Source organism: Coturnix japonica, chromosome 4 (genome assembly GCF_001577835.2).
Source record: "Coturnix japonica isolate 7356 chromosome 4, Coturnix japonica 2.1, whole genome shotgun sequence".
NCBI lineage: Eukaryota > Metazoa > Chordata > Aves > Galliformes > Phasianidae > Coturnix > Coturnix japonica.
In genome coordinates, this window is record NC_029519.1 from 48,464,920 (window position 1) to 48,491,190 (window position 26,271).

General features: G+C 39.7%; 1 protein-coding gene across 5 annotated transcripts in view; it reads left to right on the forward strand.

The window, feature by feature from the left end:
• TNIP3 (TNFAIP3 interacting protein 3) overlaps window positions 1-26,271 on the forward strand; it is a 74,590-nt gene that overhangs the window by 38,889 nt on the left and 9,430 nt on the right. For 4 of the 5 annotated variants that reach the window (XM_015861936.2, XM_015861937.2, XM_015861934.2 and 1 more), the window contains 9 exons: window positions 6,968-7,054; window positions 8,173-8,262; window positions 9,139-9,204; window positions 10,317-10,448; window positions 13,575-13,703; window positions 18,017-18,130; window positions 21,050-21,175; window positions 22,475-22,525; window positions 23,682-23,840. In XM_015861936.2, coding sequence (XP_015717422.1) covers window positions 6,968-7,054; window positions 8,173-8,262; window positions 9,139-9,204; window positions 10,317-10,448; window positions 13,575-13,703; window positions 18,017-18,130; window positions 21,050-21,175; window positions 22,475-22,525; window positions 23,682-23,840 — 954 coding nt within the window. The remainder of the gene's footprint in view (window positions 1-6,967; window positions 7,055-8,172; window positions 8,263-9,138; window positions 9,205-10,316; window positions 10,449-13,574; window positions 13,704-18,016; window positions 18,131-21,049; window positions 21,176-22,474; window positions 22,526-23,681; window positions 23,841-26,271) is intronic. The other variant, XM_032444502.1, reaches the window with a different exon arrangement.

Sequence of the window (26,271 nt, forward strand, 5' to 3'; positions counted from 1 at the left end):
TAACAAACTTAGTATATATATAACTATATATATAGTATAAATATATATAATATATATATATATTTAAGTTTGTTAAAATCACTTCTGTCTTATTCAGTTATGAAGGTTATAAAATAGTATTTAAAAACAAGCAGAAAAGGTCAGTTTGTGAAATGAGATGCCGAGGTAGAATGAGGGGAAACCCTCAAACATATAACATATGCACTGATTAAAACAACTGGCAGTTTTTCATTCACATCTATTTTTCTATTCCCTCTTTTTTTTTTCTGCAACATCATGTTGCAGAGTGATGAGTAACAAGAGCCTATACAAACAACAAGGACTGCAAGACATACATGAGGGGTGTTTACCAAGGGCGGTGAGGGAAGATAAAGATATTCAGTAGAAAAGGGATAATGATACTAATTAAATTCAGAGGTGTGTCAATGTAAAGATTATTGGTTGAGATTAGTTGATTCCATTAAATATATTGTAATGCAGGAAAACCAAACTGCTGAAGCAGTTGAGTGGAAAGTGAGAAGTTTAATGTAAGGACTTTCAATACTTGTAGTAACTTTGTTTTAAAACTCAAAATATTCTGCTTGCTACAGGTGTAAATTATTAACCAATTATCGTATCAGGAAATTGGCATTTTCATCTTCAGAACTGAGTTTGCAAAAGCTTAGGTACCTAAGGAGCAGTGTCCATGTGGTTAGCCTCACTAGTGATGCCAGAAAACAGCAGATAAAAGGGCATCCTTTTATTCTGTTCTAAAACAGAAGCCTGTGCGATGTTTTACTTGCTCTGTAGACACATCTTGCTCTAATTTTGTTTCCTGTGTATTAGGGAACTTATGTGAATCTGCACATGTTACTCTGTTAGAGGGAGTACATATCTGAACAAGGCAAAATATTGAGGCCGATGTGCTTGTTTAAGGGAAAATCCCTTTCTAGTGCATTTCTTCTGGTGAAGCAAATGGACCAGCTTGAGACAGAAAGAGATTCTTCTGCTTTAAGAGCTGATTTTATTCTTCAACCAAAATTCCTTAATTTGAACCCTTTCACTATGCGCACCAGAATGGAGAAAAGGGGTTGCAATGGATAATATACCAGACACTGCTGGCTAAGTAACAGCTTCCAGAACAAAGCATTTGCTTTAGACAATTTTGTTCAGAGCGGAGCAGAAGATGTCAGAATACTTTTAGACATGATTCAAATACAAAAGAAAAGCTTGACCCAAATGTAAGCAAACAGAAGATTTCTCAGAAGCCACCAAATTTTAGCTGAGGTTCATCTCAAAGTAAATGTCACTTCTACCATTCTGAAGCAGTAAGATTAAAAAAAATCTCAGCACGTATCTGATTGATAGAGTAGGAAGGGGAAAAAAGAGGGATAATTTTACTGTTTTCTTGTAGTCAAGGAGAGGTTTGCTGTTACTTGACTGGCGCAATTTCTGGTTTCACTGCCGTGACTGAAGGGAGTTTTCAGAAGTGATGGAAAGGCTTTCATTACCTTAATCTGTGCACCTATTTTGTAATACTGTAACAGAAGCCCTTCCCAAAATAAAGATCCAGCACTCTCCAAAAATGAGAACTTCTAACTTCTTGTGGTGCTGATGCTTTGAAGAGGACTCATCATTGGCCAAAGCTCTGAGGTTCCTGTTTAAATCTCATTGCAAGATTCCCAGTGATGACTAAAAGGCTTTTACAATCAGAAATGTTGGATCTTCTTAGAAGAAACACTGCAAGTAATCCTTATTTTAAAATGGGGGAGAGGAAGATGCCTTAAGGCTGATAATAACAGAAAGTACATCATTTCCTAGAAATAGCATAGCCATTAGTAAGGGAATCCTGAGCAGTTCAGCCCTTTCTATGACTCTGAGGGTAGACAGATCCTGCACCCCCCATTCAGTCACTGCGAAGCTTTTTCCACACCTGGTAGCTGGCAGGATTATTTCTGTTCCTCGCAGCTGTTGGTCTGCAGGAGGTCCTGGCTTCCTGCTCACTGCCAGACATTCTGGGCAACTGTGCTCTGAAGTCACTGAAACTTTCTTCCCTTAATATGCTCCAATGGGCTGCCATTAAAGAGCATTTCCCCATCCACCTTACCTCTTAAAATAAGACAGCTGTGACCAAATATGGGAGACAGACAAGCACTGACCATCACATTCATCAGAGCTGCTGAGTGGTTTTTGAGGAATAGGTGGCCAGTTTTGGTCTGTTGCCAATGCTTGTAGCACAGACAAAATTCTTAAGTGCCAAGGATGAGCATGTGGGTGTGAATGGAGAGAAGGAGTGTGAAGGGAGAGAGAAAGAAGGGAAAAGGTCTTACTAGGAATTCATGCTGATTCAGAGAACATAAACATTTTAAATTATGATTCACCTCCCTTATGGAAGGTTTCAGGCTTACTCAAGCACCCTGCAGGGGAAGGTTCACTCACTATTGTACTTTCTTAGTGTCTTTCATTGTGTGCTGGTGCAGAGTTATACTGAGGGGAATGGCATGTGTGGGAATGAAGAAAGCATTCCTACTGAACGCGTAGGCAGAGGGGAAACTATACCAGCTCTTTGCAGAAGGAAAATGACCATTCTTGTATCAATTCTTAAGCCTCAGTACTTCTGGAGAGCAAAATCTGTACTGATTCGATTTTCTACATTTTCTCTTTAAGAAAATCTTTTCCTATGTAAGGAAAAGATTATTTGTGTTCAGCCCAGCAGCAGAAATAGCGACATTTTGTTTTCTTATGTGGGCCAGGTGTAAGAAATGTGCAAAGGGACTGACTTCCTGGAAAGAATGGGAATAGAAGGAAAGGGTGAAAAACAGATGAAAAAAAGCACGTGAATCAGCCTAGCTAGATAAAGGCCTGCGTGGCATACTGTAGGAAGGCTGAAAGAATTATCAGGATGCTGACTGCTGTGAATGGGGATGAGGATATGTACTTGTTTGAGGAGAAGTTGGAGGTAGTAATACTGCAAGAGGTTTCTAAATTTGAACTTCTGCACTCACTGCCTATTCCCTGCAGCCTGCTTACTGGAGGTTTTTAAAGCGTAGCCAGTAAAAGGCATGACGAAGACTTCAGAGGAAGAGAAGAAATAGGGAAATTAAGGTTTGTGTAAGCATTAGGTAGGAATTTATAGCACTTGCTGACCAGTTTGTCAATGCTGTTATGTCACATTTAGTGAATTAAGTTTTTGCATGTGAGCGGCTGAAGTACATATGATTTCTGGGTTTTGTTAGTCTCTATTCCAAGAGACTCATTTTCTCTGCAAGCACTTTACTGCAATGCTACATAGAGTGCTGACTTGTGTGCCGTTACTCATGTGTATATGGCCTGTTGTCCTGTCCATGTCTGAAGTCCTATTCCAGTCCTTATTGTGAGAGTTGCTTGGGCAGCCTCCAAAGTTTACTTTCATGGTGTTTTGTACAGATCTGTTTAGACTTTGCAGACCCCCTCTTCAGCTGTAATTTTCTGCCATCTCTGAGCTTCCCGTGGCTGTGTATCATGAAGTCAAATTTCACCCCCAACTCTTTAACTGCTCTGGGTCTATTGTCCAGGCTGGCAAATTGGAACAGCTTATTTAAAACACTGCTTGAATCTGTAAGCATTCTGCTTTGTTTTAGCTTTCTGACTGCATTTTCTGTCTGGTCTTGAACTAGAATTTTCCAGGCAATTGACAATAGCTTATTTGATTCAGCAGTTTCAAGCAGCTTGTAAATATGTTAAAAATGTGTAGGGATTTTGTTTTGTTTTGTTTTTCACCCCCTAAAGTTCCAGAGCTCTCAAGAGTCTTTCTTTCAAGGAGTTTCATAAATTCATCTCAAATTTTTGCAGCGCTATCATGTGATTAAATGGTTTTACATTGTGTAGCGGTAGACTGATAAACAAATTTAGAAGCTTTATCTCTGCAAAAGAAAATGAATGTCTTCCCCTCATCTTTTTTTTTTTTTTTTTTTTTTTTTTTTTTTTTTTTTTTTTTTTCCCCAGTGCCATTAAATGTTTTCAAGTAGAGGAAAATACTTTGCTTCAAACTCTCCCAAATTTTGGCCCCTGAGTTGGATTTCCTATCAAGTCTGTTAAAAGACCAGTTGGCTTAAAGCACTGTCTGAAGGAGCACTGTCATTATCTGTAAGAATGCTGAGCTTGCCTAGCTACATACTAAAGAGAACTTAATGTTGTCTCTATTCTGTCATATATTCAATGAAATCCCTGTAGTGGAAAGTGATAGCTAAGAGTAAGATGGTACAAGTACAGTTGGAACCATTTTTAATATGTATGGACGGGCTGCAACTAATCAAAATCTCTATAGATTTCTGCTTGCGTCAAGATGTTTCTTATTCAACTGAAATCTGCATTTTTCACAAAATAATATTAAAAATAATATTAACTTTGGAGACGTTTTCATTAGTTGAGGCACAGCAAGACTTTAAAAGAATGGGAATTAGATGAGCTCTCCTAATCCTCCTTGAGGTCACAGCCCTGTGCTATAATATAACACGGCAGCCTCTGAAAAGCTTTGAATCCTCCCGTCTGAGAGATAATTATTCACTTTCAGTGGTCATTCATGAGATCCCTATGGTATTAACAATTAGGGATTTAGGGCCCTAATGTCTACCCAGCTTTCCACATAACAGTTTTGAACTCATCGGTGGTAACAATCACCATGTGAATTCCAGGGTCTTAGCCTCACCCTCTCTTTGGAATGATTTGGGCCCCAGTATCTTTCAGGTGGGAGCTGTGATTCACAAGCAGGTCTGAGCCCTCAGTTTGCTCTTCTGTCCCCACTGCAGGAACTGCTCAACTCCTCACCTGGCACTCTGCAGGTTCTGTTTCCATGAGTTTATAGTGTTTATGGCTGTGGCAGGGACAGCTGAAAGCGGTGAGATACAGTGAGAAAATGAGAGGTAGTGGCTGTTAATGTCATTTGTGTTGAGTGACGTTACTCTCTCAGGAAGCAGCTAGCTAACTTTTGACTATTCGTGTGCAGTAATTTTGGTCCAGAAAATAGTCTTCCTCTGTCTTGGGTGTGAGAACACAAAATTATACAGACGCCCAATTAATGGATGCTGCAGAAGTGACTGTGACAGCCCCAGACTGTGGGTGAAAGGGAGATATCACTCACCAATCTGACACCACCATCTGGCTGATCTTTAGGGCTCGGTTGGTCTATTTTCCCATGTGTATGATAGGTCTGTTACCTAGGCTTTTGCTTTGAAATCCTAAGCTTTGATATGACATAAATGTCTGACAGTGATATTGCAGTGCTGGGTCTCATTCTAAAAATGTGTGATGCTTCCTTCCTCTTCCTACCTCACTGTGGGGATTTTACAGTTTTACTATTACTACTTTCCCTCATGTAGTGTGATTTATTTATTCATTTTAGAAGTTGGCCTTACCATGAGCCTGTTTCCAGACGATAACTTTCTTGTTTCAGTTAATTTGGCTTTGGACTTAATTTTGCTTTGGTGGTGGAGAGATTTACTTTGTTTCATAGCCTGACAGTTGCTGGCATATATCTACTGCATTATATGAATTGTAGGAGAAATTTCAAGAAACACAGTTGTGGAAATTGCTACCGTGTAATTTATCATACCTAGTTTTTCCTGTTTTTAAACCAGTGCTTACATGGAAGGAATATGTACTCAAAGGCTGGTTTTGCTAAACATACAGATGAAATGCTTTTGTTTTTTGATGGGTAGAATGGCTCCCATGTAGAATCCTAAAGTATCTTTACTAAAATAAAATGTGTCTTTTAGCTTCTTTCTTTTATAACCCACAAGTTTTGCAGGCGCTCCACAAAAGAGAAGACTTGAGAACAGTCAGGGTTGGGAGGATATATTTCATGTGCAAATATTTTCAAACAGTAGCTCTCTCCCAGACTGGGTTTTGTAGTTTGGAAAACAGAATTTGCCTCATCACACATTCTGAACTAGAAAGCTGGAATGTGGCTAGAAATTCCACCATTTCTCAGGATTACTTGAGTCTGATTAATGCCGTTTTCCAAATTGAAAGGTCTCTTGAAGAATATATTATTCTATGTTGTATTTCACAGGCCAGTCTTTATTTGCTTTTCAAGCATTGGAATAACTTCTGCCCTCACTGAAAAAAGGCTTCAGACCCAGGGATCCACAATAAGGAAAACAATTTTTCTTTCATCTTTCCATATTGAATTCATAACCAGTCAGAATTCCAAGACTGAAGTCAGTTATGCTTTGTGCTTTTATATTTTCTCTTCACTTTGTGTGTGAAGTCTGTGGAAATTTTTTCCTTGTTGATCTTTCCTGTGAGTTTAACTTGGTAAGGTCAGCCTCTTTTTCCACATGGGAAACTAAGACATAGGTTCAAACTATTAGGACTTGAGTACCTTGATGCTAGAAGTGTGCTTAGAGTTACTGACTAAAACTGCAAGTCCTTGAGATCAGAACAAAATCTGACATTTTGCATCTTTGTGCCACCCTTCTTCAAGAAAAGTAAACCAGTTTTCCAGTTAAGGTGCTCCCTCTGACATCCTGGTTTTTGTATGTGTGTCCTCTTCCTCATAGCTGTTAACATCACAGCCTTTCTAAGTATGATTCACTAATTTTATCTATCATGATAGTTCACACTGTCTTACTGTCACTCAGTATTTACCATACTTATGTAAGTGCTTTGTTACATGTGAAAGCAGGGGTAGAAAACCCTGCTGTGTCGTACTTGCTGAGAAAAAATGTACCCTTCTTTCCCTTACACATGTAACTTCCTCTCAGAAGCAAACTGTCCAGTCAATTGCAATTTACATACAGAGCACTCTGTGCTGCCTTGGCTGGTGCATTAGTCATAGGCAGTGTGCCCGAACCATTCTGGGAAGTCCCAGATAGGAAGGAGGAAAAGCTTAAAATCAAAATTCCACCACCTAGTCCTCAGTCCCCACTGCTTCCACACACAGCGCTTGTGTTTCTCCTGCATTTCTGTGCATTTTCCATTATCTTTTGTTGCTCTTCTTCTTTCAAAGACCTGCAGTGAAGTGAATGCTCAAGGCCATCTTGAAAGCGCATGGGCAGATGTGAGTGAGATGGAAGCTCCAGCAGATCCACTAGAAGTAAGTGAATGTTTCAGCTCCCTCTGAAGTGGAAAACAATCAAAAACAATTCAACACGTGAATAAGTCAATTGATGGACATGTAATTGTTTTGGATGCATTAATTTGAATGTGTTGGTGAGCTTCTACAGGAAGAGAGATTAATCGTTTTCTTGAAGTCAAGTGCTCCAACGTTAGAACTGGCCATGGGGTAAATACATGGTCAGGATTTGTACCTATGAAAAAAAAACACAACAAAGATATTCTATGTTTTTTTTTCCATTGGTGTTGGCATTAAATTCTTTAGTTGAAGAAAATAAATTTTCTTCGGGAGTCACAAGATCTCTGAAGTGCTCACACTTATTCTATGTTTCTCTCATTTATTGATTAGAATTCAGACTAGGGAAAGAAAAATATGCCTGATCTGATGTAGTGTATTTAGATGAACATGAACATTTTTTCCAGGCCAATTACCTTATACAAATGCATCACTTGTATACCTTTGTAACAACCCATAGAATCTTCTTGAAAATTAAATATGTGGCATTGCCATTACAGAAATGAGGACATAGCTTCTGTTGTCCTGCATGGGTATGAGTTTTATGGAAGAACTGCAGATTGGGCTGATTTTCCTAATTTCTTCAAATAGCCAATTCATTTTCTCTGTTGCTTGTTTTGAACCCATTGTTTTAAAGATGATTGCTCCAGGCCTGCAAACACTTACCGGGTGCATCATTACTAAATATTCTAGTTCTTGTAAATGAATGGAATTGCTTGTGCCCACTTTTAACTTATGCTCAATTTCTGTGACTTGCAGTATTTGTAAGATGATTAAAAACCTTTTTTTGTGTGTTCTGCATCTGAGATGGTGCAAATAGTCGTAATCCTGTTTATTTTGGGATCCATTTGCAAAATGTCTCTAAAGCACAAGCCAAGCAAGGTTAAAGCAGATGTATGCTTCAGATTCCACTGCCAGAGAGCGTTGAGGTGCTGAAATCAAATACAGTGTAAGAAAATGTTGCTGTTTCACATTCTTTACATGTACATGTAGCAGGGTGAATGAGAGTTTTATTTGATAATATTGACTTGAAGAGAGGATGCTGAAAGCATTCATTTTAAGCTCTTTTTTCCCCCCTCCAGTCAAAGCACGTATTACCAAACAAACAGAAGACTGTATTAGCTAACTCTCAGGAACGACTTATCCTCTCACTGGAAAGACAGAGACAAGAGGTAATCTTGAATTTACCTACTTTTAACCTTTATTGTTATAATCTTTATACATAATAAAATATTTTGAGAACCACCTCCAAAATCAAATTGTCACCTATTATAGATATGAATCCAGAAAAGCAGAGATTTTTATGTCATAAAGGGCAAATTTTCTTAATGATCTCTATGGTGAAGGCCACAGAATCACTGTGAGTGCTGGCAAATGGAGTCTTACTCACAGGCAGCAGCAAACTGGAGCTGATTTCTTGCTGAGCATCCCATATCCTGGATCCTGTATCCTAAAAATCAAAACGTTTCTGAGAGACCTCTTTGGCTTTCTTCAATAAAAATACACACACACACACACACTGATTTTAGTTGTAATACTTGCATGAAAGTTGTTCACAAGACTTCCCTGTCTTGCATGCCTGCTATTTTTCAGTTTAGTGGCACTGAGAAAGGCAAGCAAGCTCTGCACTCAATAGTAATTGCAATTAATAGGCATGTTCTATTCACTTTTTGAAGCTGGTGGCCTTCTAATTGCAAAATACCTTTATGTAACTTAAAGCAGACTAACAAAAAGTCCTTGGCCATGTAGGAACTGCAGCTTGGGAATTTGTTCAGACTTGCTAATGATCCACCTATAATTTATTGTATATTTGCATGTTTTCTGATTGTTACTTCCTGTATACTCATGTTCTATAACTGAAATAGCAAATAACTGACAGATGGGCCATAAAGCTTGCCAAACTTTCCACCTGCTTTCTCTGATATGAACTGGCCAGGTAACAAGGAGATTGTGAACATTCATAATTAGAGGACCAGAATGCCAGTCTCTTCTATTTATTGACAGTGTTGAAATAAGAGTTATTTACTGTGACTTCCTGATAATTGCAGCTTCTGGAGGTGAACAAGCAATGGGACCATCAGTTTAGGACCATGAAACAGCTTTATGAGAAACAGGTAACAATGTTAATTAGTTCTATTGGAATATGAATGCTACCTGCTGCTAGTTAGTTAAGTCCATGCTTAGAAACCAGCCAGACGTATTTATAGTGTGTATCTTTGAAGGGATAGGGGCAGAAGGCGTAATATTTACTTTGTCTTTTGCGCAGATAGGTAAAAATACTTCATCACATACAAGTGAAGATAATGCATGCACAACCTTCAGTGGGGTAAAATAGCATGAGAGCAGAGAAGCAGGCCATCTCTCTGAGTAGGGAGCCAGGCTGGACGTGACAACAGAGATCTTCCTATCTTCCAAAAGGGCACAATTCAGAGCACAATTAACTGAAAAGTAACTTGTGGTGTCTCACGTGTCCAGCTGCTGATCCACATCACTACGTATCTGTTGGTTCTTGTTCCACCTCTCGTGGTACTTACCACTCTGGCTTATTAATGGAGTGCCTGCAGTTTTTTTTGATACTCCAAAAAACAAATCGCTTTGTAAGCTGACACTTCTCATCTCTTATTTCCTTCTATGAGAAGGAAGTCAGATGAGTGACCTCATGTGCTTATCTGGAAAATTTTCTCTCTAATATGTTCCAGTAAGTTTTACTGAGATCCAGATAATTTCTTCCTTGATTATTTATTTTTAATTTTTATTGATTGACTGATTCATTTATTTATTTTCCCCAAGGAGGAGAAGAATTCAAATGACTTTTCCTCATTTATTATCATACATTTCTGTGCCCCTGGCTAGATTGCTTTGGATGTGTACTAGAGCAGAGCTGGTCCATATTGCAAAGAGAAAGGAGAAAGGCACATTAAAATGAAGAATTCATACAGAGGAACAACCCCTTGGTAGCTGTGCCTTGGCAGCAAAATCAGTACTAGAGTCAACTGATTGAGCACTGTGAAAGCAGTTGTCCAGAGTCACTAAGTCTCTTCAAACAGAGCAGCAGAGCTTGGAGTCAGGGAGGTGGGAGGAGAAGTAAGTGACTGGGAACTTTACAGCCAGACCCACTTCATTACATTGGTCTACTGAGAACTGATGGTGTGCCGAGGCACCTTTGGTGTGCTGAGCCTTTCAGGATGCACAGTCAGCCCACCATGGTATGTTATTTGCCTTTCAGCTGGCAGAAGTGAAAGCAAAACTGCGCGTGTCAGAGAGGAAAGTCTGCAAGCTGGAAGAGGAAAGACATCGACATCCTCCAGAGATGGAGAGGCTGCAGGTCCTGGACAGAGACAGACCATCACAGGAAGCGGTAGGAGGGTGCACTCTTACCTAGAGTTGAATGCTGTCCCACATTTTCTCTCTTCTAGCGGGTTACATGGTGTGAGTTTTTGTACAACCAGTAGATGGGGTTGTGGTGTTGGGTGCTCTTCAGTACTGGACTCGAGGCAGTGTCTGATACAGAGAAGTCTATGTGGTGAGACAGTCATTTGCATAGAAATTGTCAGACCGCACAGCAGTAGTCTGTGTGTGGGAATTAAAGGCGGATTGATGTGCACAGTGCAGAGGATGTTCTGCCTAAGTGATAATTTCAGGGTAAACTTCTTTAAGTGCTCAGTGAAAGAAAGTAATACAGTGACTTTAAGTGGAAAAAATGCAGATTTATATAAAATGCTTGGCAATAAATACTAAGGGAATGAATTGAACTCCAAACCCCCACTTTTTGATACACATTTTTACATGTAGGTTAGTGTCAACAGTTAACAACTAGCTTTCTTAGATCCCCTTAAAGATTACAGGCATTAAGTGCTGAAAGCAATGGGGCTGATCAGTTGTAGCTCTCTGCTCTAGAGAAGCATTCACCTCACTCAGAATAGTCATGCACCTCTCTCAGGAGTCCTTAGGCAGTGGCTCTTGCATAGAGATGCGCAATGTCAGATCCCTGAAGCATTCCCACTAAAGTAAACCCACAAACCATTTCCATGCTTTAAAGCAAACCGTGCCATTATGAACATCACTGCCTATGTTTACCCTCAGTATGCAGACAAGGTAAGACAATCCATCTTCCTGTTCATATTACTAAAGAAGTTTTTATTGCCCACCCTTCACAGTACGATAGCTGTGAAAAATAGCTACCTTTTTGAAAGGGTGTACTCTCCATTTATTATTTTTATTTTTCCAACTACATACACAAATAATGAACAAAATAACTCTGTACTCCAGAAACCCCTTACATGTTCCAGCCTCAGATCAGCAGTTTCTTTACAAATTATATAGCCAGTCAGAAAGTGCTTCTATTCCCTTTGAATTTCTTTACCTGCTGGATGCCCTGCAGGGGTGCAGAAGATCTATACCCTTGCAGATATACCTGCTAAAAGCAGAGCATTTTGAATGAGCAACATGATTTTTAATACCCACATCAACAGCCAGGCTGCCCATGGGGCTAGATGAAGAAAAAGCAATTCCAAGAGATGATCCAGAGAAATGCTTAAAGATATTCAGCTTGAAAGCACACAAACAAGATTTGTCTTTATTGTTCAGCATAGCAAAGGGACCCACACTGACAAATTTACCAAGGTGAGATTTGTAGGGCTATATATTTTTTTCTAAAGCAACTAACATTCTTCATAGTATCATTTATTTTTTGTTAAATGCATGCATATATATATATATATATATATATATGTATGTATGTATAAAATGTATGTATAAAATTTTCTTAGAAGCTAGCAACAGTTTCTTTTTCAAATGTTCCACATTCCATCCCATAGCCACGGAGTTGGGAGAGGCTGCAGAAGGTTATTGCCAGAGCTGAGTGATAAGATGTTTGCTCTCTAATTGCTAATCTAATCCCACAGCCACAGTAGAGTAGAAGCAGAGTAGCCATTCTCTGCATGCTTTCCCGAATGATTTAGGAAAGCCGATAGCAGCAATTATTCCTGGGGTAGATTACCCACTACTGCTGTCTTATGGGGCTGTTTCCCTTTTTGATGCATCTGTAGGTACGTCTCAGAAAGACAATGTTGTGAACTTCGTTATCTGTCCCCATGACCTCTGTTGCCTGCAGAGGAAAACAAATGCTTTTAGATTTTTTGTTCCTTTTGGGCTTGACTATGTGCCCATATGCAATAAAGTCTAGGTGGCAAAACACCTAAAATTCAGAGTTAAATAAGAAGAAATAAGAATGCGGATGGTTCAAAAACCTGAATGAACTGGAAATCTTTACTTGCAAATAGCCACGTTCTCTAAGTTATCAGTCTCTGATAAGAATGTGTGCCAGGAGCTAGAAAAGGGTGGTAATGGTGAAGCATTGAATATAATACAAATCTAACAGCTAGCTCCCCAGTTCCTATGCGGGCATTCCAAGTAGCCTAGAACAAAGGAAAATAAAGCTACCTCCTGAGTAATTGGCAGCTTGTCAAGGGTATTTTTCAATGACTTGGTATGTTCACTGCAATTCATATCTCATGAGCTCAAACATGAATACCTCATAGCTGGCTGCACAGAGGTGTGCCTGTTGCACAGAGCATTTATATGGTATCACATGCGTGTGATTGTTGGTTTTCATTTCTTTATCGCATAAGGCAGCTGCAGAGGTGTATTTGAATTGTATTTGCCATTCTGTTCAATGCATGTAAGTAGCAGACAGTGTGACAAAAGTAGGCTAGCAAGGAATGCTTTTCTCTGAGAGAGAAAGGAGAGAAGCTTACATGTCACCAGCTACTTCAGGCTGTGATCTGAATCTTAGCTCCACTCACTGTAAACTGAAAATTGCTGAAAGCAATAGGTAAAGAGAGTCAAACTTAATTTGGCAAATCTGACCTACTAGTTCTTACAATACTACCTTGAAAGAATACTGTAAGCCTTGTTGCAAATAGGAACATCTTTGTGGTAGCTCGCTGGGAGGAAGCAGTGTGGACAGACATACCAAGAAGAGTCAAGTTCAAGGCACCAGCTGTGGTAGGGTCAAAAAAGTGGGTTTCTATAAGCCTTGCCTTCTCAAGTGGTGGATAAAGCCCTCAGACTGTGTATGTGTTTTTATCTTTGATGTTACGTGGCTGGGACTTCACAATCCCGTATGCCTGATATGAGTAGATGAGCCTGAAGCAGGGCTGGGATGGTCATTTGTTTGCTACTGTTTGCCTTGGCCTGCCAGATTTCTCATGCCTTTGTGCAACTGCAGATTGTAGAGAGCAAGAATTTAGTCTGCTGCGTTACCTCTATTTCATCGTATGGTGAGTGGTCAAAATGGTTTCAATAGACTTTATCATATCTAGGTTTTACTAACCACCCGCCTTCCTGTTGCTTTCCTTCACAGCTGTGTTTGGGACACCAGAAATTCAGCACATCTGCCAGACAGCGGATATTCTGAAAACTGTTCTCGAAAAATGGTTCCATCTGCATTTCAACAGCATTTCTCTGTGTTTTTGCATCCCAGGAAGAAATAAAGGTCCTCAGTGAAGCCCTACATGAAATGAAGGAAGAAAACAAGCTCCTGAAGCAGAAGAATGTGTCAATGATAAGAAAACAAGAGCACTATGAGTGTGAAATAAGTCGTCTCAATAAGGTAGGAACAAGAATGAGGCACTGGCCAGAAAATCACTTCTCCCTTTAATTCTAGGGTCTCTACTATCAAGCACTGGCACCACCTGATGATCTTTCCAATCCTGGGTGGATAGTCTGTTCATAGCAGCAAACTAATCTCGGTTGGTCTATAGATGACAGATTCAGGGAGCTAGGGAAGCATGAACTGAACTTAGCAAGTATCTGGGTATGTTTCTTTGGCAGGCAGCAGAGTTTGTACTGTAAAGATTAAAGAAAGAAAACCTCTGGCTTCTACTGTGAAACTTCTCTGTGCCATATTTATGTTCTTTCTAGGTTTCTCCTTGTTAAAACAGAAGAAAAAATAGGAAATGGCACAAATATATGTTAGTATGAATCTCGTGAGACACTGCTTTAAAAAATTAGTTTAAAAATTTGTTTTACATACATTTTTTTAGAGAATGGTTTCTCTTCACAAGACAAATGCTCTTGTATGTATAAATATACATGAGTGTATGCATGTTCTTGTTCACATGTGTATGTATTGTCGAGGAAATTGCCATGAAATTGCTCAAGGTTTTTGTTGGTTTGTTTCTGTTTTAATTTTCCACTGGAGGGAAGGTTATAAATGTAACGTAGTTTGATCAGAAGGTCACATGAAGCAGTGGGTGTTTCTTAACAATTCTATATTTCATGGTGAACCACAAACGCTTCCTGAGGAAATGCACTGCAGTAACCATTGCTGTGTGTCTTTAAGTGAAACATAAGCTGGAGGACCAGCAAAAGTCAGGGTGAAGGAAGCAATGTTGTTGTATTAAAATCTGACAGAATTTATGATTTCTAACTCATTCTGAAATGCATTCGCAAGAGTTGATCAAAACTTTACTGTGACTTTCATTTTTTTATTGTACAAACAGCTTACTTCAGTGTTTTGTTTTGCTTTCTCATCTTATGATGTTATTGGAACGAAGATATAGATGAATATAGCATGCTTTTAAATGAAACATCAATTTCATGTAGTGTGCTTTCTAACATAAGTGATGCTGGCTTCCTAGTAACTGCATCCTTCACATCTCATGTCATGAATGCATATAAAACTGCTATTGCTAGTTTAGCGACATGAAGTTTTTACAAATTCTCCTAAATCAAACTTCTATCTTAAAAATACTTGAAACTCCTTCTACATTGCATCTTTTGGAAGGCTATTCTGGAACTGCATCTCTTCTTTCATTGGACAGTTCTCTTTCAATTGGGTCGAATTTATTCTATCTGGTTGATATTCATTTGTTCTTATGGTAGCAGATCTCCTTCACTCCTCCTGTTACCCCTGCCTTTTACCTTTAGCTATGCAGGGCGGTCATATTTTCACTAGAGGGCACTTTAGTTAAGCTGACCTGGATCCTTTGGTCTCTTAATATGCAACTGTACTTGCTCTTATGCATGATTTTGCATCTCAGTTATTTTAATTGCTTAGTTCCCATTTTATCAAAGACATTACTACTTGTGTCTAGGTACACTTCGAGCTTCATCCAATGTTGATCCAGTTATCCAAAGAGCCCAAAATGCAGGGTTTGGTCTGATCCTGCTTTAACGTTTGCATTATGGAACTGATTCTGTAATGCCAGAATAGTTTGCAATACCATGCCCCAGTACTGAATTTTCTTTTTACTTTACAGATCAAGTGTTAGACAAACCTCTCCCAGACTTAATGGATAATTTTGCTGCATTACCACCTCAGTTATGTTATTCAATCATAGACTGGAATGTGTTTCCCTGTTACGAAAACCTGTGCTTTTTTTGTAATTTATTTGTTTACTTATATTTAGTGAAAGATGTCAGGTTAAACTGTGCTTTATTTCATCTAGTTTTTCATGTCTCTATGACTATTCTCTTCAAAATTTATTCCTGGACCTAAAAACGTATTGTGTTTCAATTAGATTGGACTATTTATTCTTCTCAGAATGCTGAGAAGGAAGCTAGATATTTTTTTGGTCTCACATTTCCCTTTTTTGATGTAGAAAAGCTCAGAAAAACTCTGTGTGGCTAATCTTGTAATTTCAGGTTGTGGTTTTCAGTATTTCTGATTGAACAATATTTGACACTGAATGAAGTCGAGCTGAATTTAACTCAGTGAGCTGTGAGATCTTCCTCATTTTTACATGTTCCTTGCAGAAAGCAAATGGGATCCTGGGCTCCATCAGGAGAGGGGTGGTCAGCAGGGATAGGGAGGTGATCGTCCCTCTCTACTCTGCTCTTGTGAGGCCCCATCTGGAGTACTGTGTCCAGGTGTGGAGCCCTCAGTACAAAAAAGATATGGAGATTTTGGAAAGGGTCCAGAGGAGGGTCACAAAGATGATCAGGGGGCTGGAGCACCTCCCCTATGAGGACAGGCTGAGGGAGTTGGGTTTGTTCAGCCTGGAGAAGAGAAGGTTGCGGGGTGACCTCATTGCAGCCTTTCAATACCTGAAGGGAACTTACTCCCAGGAAGGGAGTAAACTCTTCGAAAGGGCTGATAATAGCAGGACTAGGGGAATGGTTTTAAGTTGAAGGAGGGAAGATTTAGGTTGGATGTTAGGGGAAAGTTCTTTACTAGAAGAGTGGTTAGGTCCTGGAACAGGCTGCCCAGGGAGGTTGTGGATGCCCCGTCCTTGGAGGTGTTCAAGGCCAGGTTGGACGGGGCCCTGGGCAACCTGATCTAGTAAAGGTGTATGTTTGGTGGCCCTGCTAGGCAGGGGGGTTGGAACTACATGATCCTTGAGGTCCCTTCCAACCCGGGTAATTCTGTGATTCTGTGTGATTCTTGCATGGAGCTGTTTTCTGTTATCCTTCTTCTTGGGTAGTATGATCCTTAGTCTTGCTCAGAGCATCACTGCGTAATACTTTTGTCCTTATTTGTATAATGAAAGAAGGTTTTATGATTTAATTTATTGTGCAACATACAGCTCACAATACCTTCCATCTAATTACCTAATATCATGATACCGATGCTTCACTGGCTGTTGGAGCTGCTAGGAAACAACTTCCAGTCTAAATGTCAATGTGAAATTTGTTTGTATTATTTGTTTTGCTATTCATGCAGAATGCTGAAGAGTCAAATGCTGAGAGATATTAGCAGTGGCCAGAAGGGAAAAAAGGAAGATGTGAGCTATTCCCCTCCCATATCTATGATCAGTCTTATTCACGTACGACATAGTACACAAACTTTGCCTCTATTATATGCCTGTTTATCTTCTGTACTGTCCTTGTGACAGTAGCTCATCAAATAAAAGGCCTCCCTTTTCTCTTCTGCACTCTTTGCAAGAAGTGCTTTCTTCTTTTGTTCTCCTTTTGGTACTTTATGGAAGTTGAAGTCCATAATAATACTAATCCTTGTGTTACATTACATACTGCTTTTTTTTTTTGTTTTGTTTTCTACTTCTTCCTCTTCCAAATGATCTTCCTCCTTCTCTTAAGACGTGAATAGTACATGGGCAGCCATGAGGATTTGGGGACCATTAGCAAGAATGGGGCCTTCTGAAATGAATGAAGTTAGCTGAGTCAGTACGTCCTGTGAGAGATATAGAAAAGTACTGAAACTGTATTATTTGTGCTAGAGTAAACAAATACATAAGCATAGTGTGTGGTTATAGACAGAAAGTGATAAGGGTAGTTTAAAAATTATTCCAGTCCAAGGAACTGCTGTGGAATATTACTCAATAAAACATGTTAAGTACACTAGCAGAATTTGACTGAAAAATAGTGTAAGAGTATTCTGTAGTGTGTGTATACATAACTCCCTCTAGTGATGCATTACAGAGACTACATAGCTTCCTTTCAGAGGGAGTTTTCCCTTTGGTTCTGGCTGAAGAAGTCTGTGCTCCTTCTGCAGAGTGTTTTGTTCAGACTTTAGTATGGTTGCACACATAGGATATGGCAGAATGCTTCTTTAAGCAGTCTTGGGTTGTTTGTTTTTGGACCCGGATGAATTTAAATACCTACCTTGGTTCTCCCAAATACTGGTTTATGCAGGTAAATGACATTTCTGGATGAGAATTGCAACTGTGATTTCCACTGTTATTTGTTGGTTGTAGTTGTAAGTAAAAACACAGTCTTCTAAACTGTGCTGTCTCAGATTCATGGATGCAGTGTGGGCACTTAGAAAACTTGGACTTCGGCATGCATACATGTTATTATTAGTGAGGTTAACATTGTGTGTATAATTGAAGCAACTGTGACTGAAGGAAAAGTCTGTGAGTCACTCTAATATGTTTATTTAAAGAGAAAACATTATAATGGATTAAAATAATTTTTTTCTGATGTGGTGAGTCTCAGTAGTAAGTGTCATATTTTATGTTTCAGGCCCTTCTGGATGTGTTGAAAAAGAACTCGTCTATTCTCAGGACTCCTTCAGAGACTGGTGACAAGAACAGCCTTGATGACATGAGAACCCAACTTGAAGTTCTCAAACAACAGGTAAGAATGGCTAAAAGAAAGTCTGGCTGAATTTCACGCTATGTGGTTTTGCCTTCACTCCCAAGAGCAGTGTCTGGTTGACTCACTATATAGTACTTTTGAAAGGAAGCTGTAGGAGCTCTAAGCTATTCAGACTGGTGTTTCCTAAGATGCTGTCATCATAGCAGAGTCCATAAAGTGAAACTGAGTCCTTCTAATGGTCTAAAGCAAGGCCTTGTCTAGAACCTCCAGCAGCAAAATGGCTTTTGTGGATCTTGGAGGTGTCCTGGCAGCCTTGTTACGGGCTGAATTCATCTGGAGAGACTGCTGAACCTCATCAGTTACTGATGAATTGGTCGCTTGTGTCTTCTGTTTCTTATTTTGATGAAGTTGAAAGCTTAATTTGCCAAGACCAGCGTTCTCAAAACAATTCATTAGCATTGGTCTTGCAGCGTTTCAAAGTATGAGGCAAAACATTTGCATCTATAACCTGTATGCCTGTCACTGTAGGGAAGTGTGTTTATTTTTTTTAATCTTCATTTCAAGCCATTCAAGTGGGTTGTGCACTCTCTTCTACATGTGAAAGAATCTGGTTAAAGCATGATACTTTACAGATAGTTCTGCAGTTTAATTCTGTCATCCTGGACAGTGTTAGGATTAACATTATTGACCCACAAATGGATATGATCAGAATGGAAATTTTATTCAATAGGAATAAAATACTTGTTTCTGTCACGTTTGACAGTGGAGCCCAAGTTTGCTCTCTAATATAATGCTTGCCACATGCTGGAAAATAAAATCCTGCACTTGATTGTACAGTAATGAGTTATTTCATTCTACACAATAAAATAGAGTAAACCAAATTTTTTCAGAATTCTCGTGGGGTGACCATTTTATGAATGTATTTTTCTGGTTCTATAAATCAGTACAGTGAATCCAAACTTCCTTTTGCACAAAGTGGAGCAGGAGGCTTTAGCTTTACAGAGAGAGGGATCCTTGGGATGAACAGTGATGGGACGGTCTCGCCATCAGCCTTGTCTGTCATCAGCCTGCCTCTGGCCACTAGAGATGAGTTGAAGGCATCCATTCCTTGGGAGGTGTCCCTCCCTTTCTTGGAGCAAGAGAATATCTGACCAAACTGGCAAAGTTAAAGTTTGCTCCCTTGCAGCTTCAGCAAATCCCTACAGCTGGAGATTGAGAGGGAGGTGAGACAGCAGAGAGTGAAGCAGGAAGGAAGAAACGTGGAAACACTGAGATGAGTGCAGATGGACAGGGGTACAAGAAAACTACATTTCAGTAGGTGACAGCTTTGCATCTGTTTCAGGGGATCACAGCACTTGTGCCTCTTTCAGCCACAGGCTGTGGAGCTGAGACTCCACGTGGCCACACAGAAAGCCTTTGTTCATTTTTACACCCTGTTATTCAGGAAAGGGATTATATCTAGAGGGGGACCTCTGGGCCCCAAAAACCTTGCAAAAATTAGCTGCAACAGGCAAGTCATGAAAATAATTTATGGAGCCCTACGTTGACTTTTTTTTGTTCCCTGAGGCGTTAACATTTCTTTAGTCTTCCTGTGAAGTCATAATACTGCTGCCAGCAAAAAGCAAATAGAGTCTGTGCTATGGGCAGAGCTTGAGCTGCAGCAAAGAAAGTCTGCAAGTAGACTGTCAGCAGGCTTTAGTGGCCAACTGGAAGGACACAAAAGGACTCCTGGAAGCTCTGAAAGTCATTCCCGCTTCAGTGTACTTCTGCTGTTATTTGTCTGTGGAAGTGCCACCAACCTCCAGGTTCACACAGGGTGGATGCCTGTCCATTAGCTGGAGAACTAAGCCAGCCAGCTTAGTATCAATTAACTTATGGACATGTATTTTGCTCTCTGTGCCCTGGGTGGTCAGATGTTTTTTAAACAGGATGCGGAGCTATGACCCCTGGTGATATAGGAAGAGAAAAGATATTGTATTCCTCAAAGGGCAGTTTGTCTTCTAGGAACTGGGTCAAACCCCCATGTTTGCATTCTGAATTGTGCATCAGTGATCCCCTCTGCCTCTTTGATGAGATGGGTAAGTTCTTTGGGCAGCAGTTTGAGAGGGGGAATCAAAGGTCCCATATCACAGACAAAAGGCACACTGGCCAATTCTTTTTTCTCATCCTTTTTCCTGATTCTAGGGCAAGGGCATCCTCCTACAAATGCCTTCCCACAGTGTTTCAGGCAAGGTCTAAACTTCTTGACAATCCTGATTAGTCCAAGTCTTCTGGTCATTAATATACAACCTTGAATTGTACCAGTATTTCTGTGCAGCATAATCCTTTGGTCTTCACCAATGTTAGATGGTTAGAGCAACATATAAAGTAAAACTACAGGCAACTGCAAGAGCATAAAACAAGACAGGCTCAAGGCTGATCTTGTCATGTAGTGTTCAGTGATGTTCAGTGGCTATGGAAAAGGCAGGATATTATTTAATCATAGCTGTTCATTGTTAGGTTGGATAAAATGATAATGTTATGTCAGACTGTGTGCTGGAAGTTGTTTTTTTGTGCTGTACCGACCCCAGGATGCTCACAAGGGCTTGTAATTGAAAAGAAGACTGGGGAAAAAAGGGAATATTTTCTTTACTACTGTATGTCCCCTGAAAATATCCATGTCTTTAATCATCTTTGCAGTCTTATTTATAGTCTTTAAAATGGATATTCCCCAGTGATTACATTTGTCTATGAACACAGAAGCTGTGGACTGTTTCAGTTGATATGTGACACTGGAGACTCTTTGTTTGCTATTTTTAATTTGAAAAGAAAGATGGGGGAAAATATTTTGGTTGCAGGATTGTAAAGAGGGATCCTTTGGTGATGCAGCCCTCTGGTTGGCAACCACATACAAAAAAGTGGATTAAAATGTCTGTGTGGCTCTGCTGAAATTCACAGACTTGGTCTTAATGATTGCAGGTACAAATATATGAAGAAGACTTCAGAAAGGAGAGATCTGACAGAGAAAGACTTAATGAGGAGAAAGAAGCGTTGCAGAGGGCTAATGAGAGATTACAGGCTCAACTGAATAAACTAAACTCTAAGGTATGAGTCAAAAAAAAGATGCTCCTGCCAACACATGAGTATTTTATTTTTATTTTCCCATTCTCCACGCATCCCAAGGCTTTCTGGCTCCTATTAATTGACACTGAATTTTATGTGAGGTCACCACCTGGGATGAAATCATTCTGAAGTAATGCGTTAAGAAGATGAGAAGTGATTAGAGACAACTTCTAAATTAAGCAGATGAGGAGAGAGTTTACGGCAAGAATCCCTTGAACATATCTTAAAATGGAAGGGGGAATCAAAAACAAATCCAGAGGGTTCCTGATTGTTTTCCTGGCACTTGATATTAGAGTCGTGACATTGAACCAGCTTTTGAAATGAAAAGTGTCTGTAATGAGTCCTGACCTCTGTCATGGAAATTACAGAGCAATATTAATATCACTGAGGAAAAAAATAAATGTCTCCATGCAAATTAGCTGAGCAGCCTCTAGAATAATTTGTTATTGCAACATCCTTTTTATCTCTTCGGAGTAGTGTCAGTATTCTGTTCATAGACATTCAGGAAGCCAAGGCGAAGTCATGGCATGTAAAACTTCAAGCTTTCTCAACCCCATTTAAAAATGATGAAATGCTGAGGTTTCTTTTCTCAACAAAATTGTGCAATGTCTTAAAAGAACGGCTGATTACCAAAATGTTCTGTGATGATTTTTTGTCTGCCCCAGCTTTGTTGTAAAGCAGAAACTGCAATACTGCCTTGTTCTCAGCCCAGCCATGGGCTGGCATTAGTATTAGAGCCTCTGGCTAGTGAGTGCTTTTATAGGTGCTTCAAAGCACTTCACACAAGTGTGAAAAATAAAATAGAAATCCTCCTAGGCAAACAAAAATACCTAGGACAAATCTGTTAGTATTGCATGCAAACATGTTTTAATTATATTTCTCCCATTCCAGCCTACTCCTGTGTGGTTTGATAAAGAAATTTTTATTTATTTATTTATTTATTTATTTTGTAGGAGAATGCACTCAGGCACATTCTTCCAATGTATTTTTGCTTTGTCTAGAGACCATAAACACATAACTTGCATGGCCCTAGCAGGTCAGTGGATGCTGTGAAAATAGGGGACTACAAACAGTGCTGCGTGTCCTCTTCCACCCTCCCCAGCAGTCTGAGCAAGAAATGTTTCCACAGTGCACACGTTCAACATACTCTATGGGTAGTGCATGTCTTTGCTTGGGGTGTGCGCAAAACTTGGCTGTTGCTGCACTGCAATGACAGGAACAGCTTTGGATGTGGCTTTCAGAAAGTTGGCTTATTAGAGTGAATATTTCATTTCTTCACAGATGAAGACCTGTCTGAAAGGAAAGGAACAAGAAAGGCAGTTACTGCAGCAGGTATGCTATTTTTTCCTGTTCCTTGTTGCTGGATGTAACTGAAATGCTGGCACTTGGACTCATTGAGGAACTATCTCCATTTCATAAACCCTCAGCCTCTCCCTCTGCTTGCCAGCCACAACAGCTGGTGACATTGCACGTGGCAAGACAGTCTGAAGGGTTTGGGTTTTTACACTGGGAGAACAAGTGCCCTCCTTCTTTCTTCCTCTCTTCCCCTGCCAAAGGTCAGATCTGTTGTAACTGGGGATTAGCTGGGGCTCACCGGTGTGTTCTAGAGGAAACAGAGACTAGTGGATGTGTACTTGAGGCTTACCCACATAGAGGCTCAGTACTGGGCTTTAAACTTGTGTGATCAGCAGCAGCAAAAATCCATTCCACATCTTATCTGTGTCTGTGAACAGATGAGAGAGACCAGGTAGGGTGTGGAATTTCCAGTGCATCGGTTCCTCCATGATATGCACAGCTCTTCCTTTTCACATGGCTGAGCCTTGCCTCTTTCCACAGGAAATTTTTGAGGCGGATGAGTAGTGGGAACTTACACTTGGGCTCATCTTGTTTGTCTCTTCCTGCCTTGGGATATGATTAAACAGAACTTATGAGGGACTTTAAATATGGGAGCAGTCATACGGTCATACAGCATATTTATTAGTTTATTTTCTGAAGTCAAAATATTTAGTTCTGACTCATCTGTCATTCCTCCTTGTTCTGTCCCTTGGCAAATTCCCATTGATTCTACTGGCATGCAGCCTAAGATAAGACTCAACCAAATCTCTAGACCATAGATTTTGGTTCATTGTCAGAGGACCAGAAGTTGATTTTTTTCTCATTGCACGAGTACCTGTCTGTGTAGGTTTGCTTTAAGCTATGGCATGAGATGAAAATCTCTTGAAGAGAGAAAACACCCAGAAATGTGCTTGCCATATATAGGAGAAAAATTCTAATATAAAAAGTGTCATGTCAAAGATCAAATTTCTTAATTTATTTTTTTAAATCATGAACAGATTCGAGAGAATAAACTGAACATTGTGAAACACACTGAGAGTGTTTTTTTTCTTCCCTGTTCCTTTTCACCAAGGAATTTGCTATGTGGATATTCTGCTGTTTGTCGTTTCCTGTTAGTAATGCGTTTCTTCTTGCTTTGTTTATTTTTTGACAGACAAAAGACATTCTGGTACGGTCTGAGAGGCTCACCTACCCACCTCCACTCTTTCTCTCTCCATGTGCTAATTACGGGAGTTGTGGGTTGGTTCTTCACTATCAAGATCCTCAAGTCCACCCAGTGTCTCGCAGAGCACAAGAACAGCAGCAGCACTCAGTAAGGTTCCCACCTTCTCCAGTTTCACAAAGGCACTGATTTTCTCACAGCATGGTGACCATAGAAGAATTAACACAGTGCTGCCATACTGCTGTCTTCACCAGTATCCAAATGTGTTGGTTTTCCATTTGTTTTTGGTGCCAGACCAAGATTTTATACAGGTTTTAGAATTACCTCAAGATTCTGAAGAGTCTTTCTTAGCTCTGCACAGGCTCTCTTCCATAATTATCTGTCTCAACATGCTGGTTTTCTTTTGTGAGCATGTTCTGTTCTTCCTTGCTGTTCCAGTGTCTTTAGTACTAAATTGCACAGATTGCTGCCATGTCTCAGTTGAAGCATAGCCAGCTGAAATCTGTGCATAGAGGAAAAAGAATTATAGCGATTTAAGCCTGTAAATAATTATATACCTTAAGTATATACATCCTTGTAAATTTTAGAATAATTTTGGCAAATAATAATTATTTTTAAACTACTGTGAAGAAAAAGGGGACTGTTATCCATTTGATTTCAGTGATAATGGTGGTCATCCTATAATCTAAAAAAAAAAAAAGATTGATTGAACTCTTGCTGGTTCCTCAGATTAATTTACATTCATGTAAATTCAGAGCCTTTTCTAACTGGATCTCAGTTCTGGGCATTCAGAATAAATGACAGTGACAAAAATGAGTATTTAGCCGCAGCCAGCATTACTTTGTTCTCTTCTCTCTAGTCTGACTAAGAAAGTTTGTTGACTAATGGCTCATCTCCATGTCCTACCCTGAGTATTTCTTTCTTTGGCCTTGTCACTGGAAAATAGTTTCTGTGCTTTACCTATGGTTTCTGCATTTGCTGATGAGACAGCAGCTGTCCTACCTTTAGGCTATACTCCTGTAGACAGATGCACAGTCACACATTCCCTGTCCCCGTTTCCACACGCTGACAAGCCAGCTGTAAGATGCACAGAGCTGCTGTTAAACTGTAAGGGTGAAATTCCAGATGCTGTCTCTTGTACCAGGTACTATCTTCCTTCTGGTCCTCTGATGTAAAATAGGATTATGTGTGGAATGAGGTTCTACTGGGGTTGAGCCACTCTGACCATGAATACCTTAAGACTGCAGTTTTCCCAAGCAAGCCTGTGTAGTGGGAGAAGAGGGGGGGAAAAAAAGAAACATAAGTAGGAGTTACATTTATATGTAGATAACACAGTAGGAAATAGGAGGTTTTTATTTTTTTGTACTTTAATCCTCAGCACGAAGGGTAATGCTTTTGTTTAGGCCAGGTTATGTCAGGTTGAGTTCTCTATTTCAAGAAAAATAATGCTTCAAAGACTGATATTTTTGAAGTGCTCTGGTTTATCTAAAAGGAAGGCTGTACTCTTTCAAAGCCAGCGAGGACCCATTTAAACATGATGAATGTCATTTTAAACATAAAATATTTGTGTCTGCCTTTAAAGCTATTGACTATTAAAGATGTCCATTTATTTGAGAAATTCAAGCTTAGTTCCTGCAAAATACATAGAAGGCTGCAGAAACCAGCAGAAAGCTGTGGTCAAACCTCATTTCCATACTTCAGGAGTGTGTTTATCTGCCTGTTTATCAGAATTTGAAGCATTGCGGAATGTTTTTCACTTCAATTTGGGCACTGTCCCAGATTATTTTGGCTCTTCTCCCTGAACTTGCATCAGCTGGCTTTCTAATTCTGTAAGGGATCACCGGGTTTACAACTTTGCCATTCCTGTTGGAGCACTGGGGTCACTTTGACTGGTCGCTTTGTAACTCCTAGTTTCATTCTGAGCTTTCTTTGAAATTCTCTGCCTGTGTGAGTGCAGTGTTACTGCTCTGGGCTTTTGATAGCTCCCTGAGCAATTTATTAGAAATGAAGAAAGGTGTTAGAATTTAGTGGGTGTCCTGAGTTAACGTACGTAATCCTGTGTGTTTAGTCTGTGCTTTTGCTTTTTCAATCTTTTTATATCTTGTGCCCTTTTTGCCCGTTTTACGTTGTCAGTAGAAAAAATCTGTTTAGTCTAACATGAATTTTTTTCTGAAATTCATTCCACTCTGCATTGTGTATGCGTGAAAGAAAACAGTAAACCAGAGAACAAAAAAGTCAGTAGAAATTCAGAAGAGCAATGCAGATAAATATATTTTGAGCAATTAGAGGGGAAAATTAACTGTGCATAAAGGAAAGCACAGTCTTGCATTGTATGAAAATCTGTTTGTTTGTCCTCAAGCACAGAATTAGTTAATTCCTGTGGACGGTGTTCTTCAAGGGAAAATAGGATACTTCCTTTTCCCTGGCAACGTATGATAGTAATCTCTGCTATGTGACTATGAATGAAAGCACACACAGAAGCTGAATCTCTTTTCTGTATCTACAGCTTCATCTTGCCATCTTAATTGAGGCAGAACTTTTTGAGACATTAATGTCATTCTCCCCCGCAACTTCAAGTCTG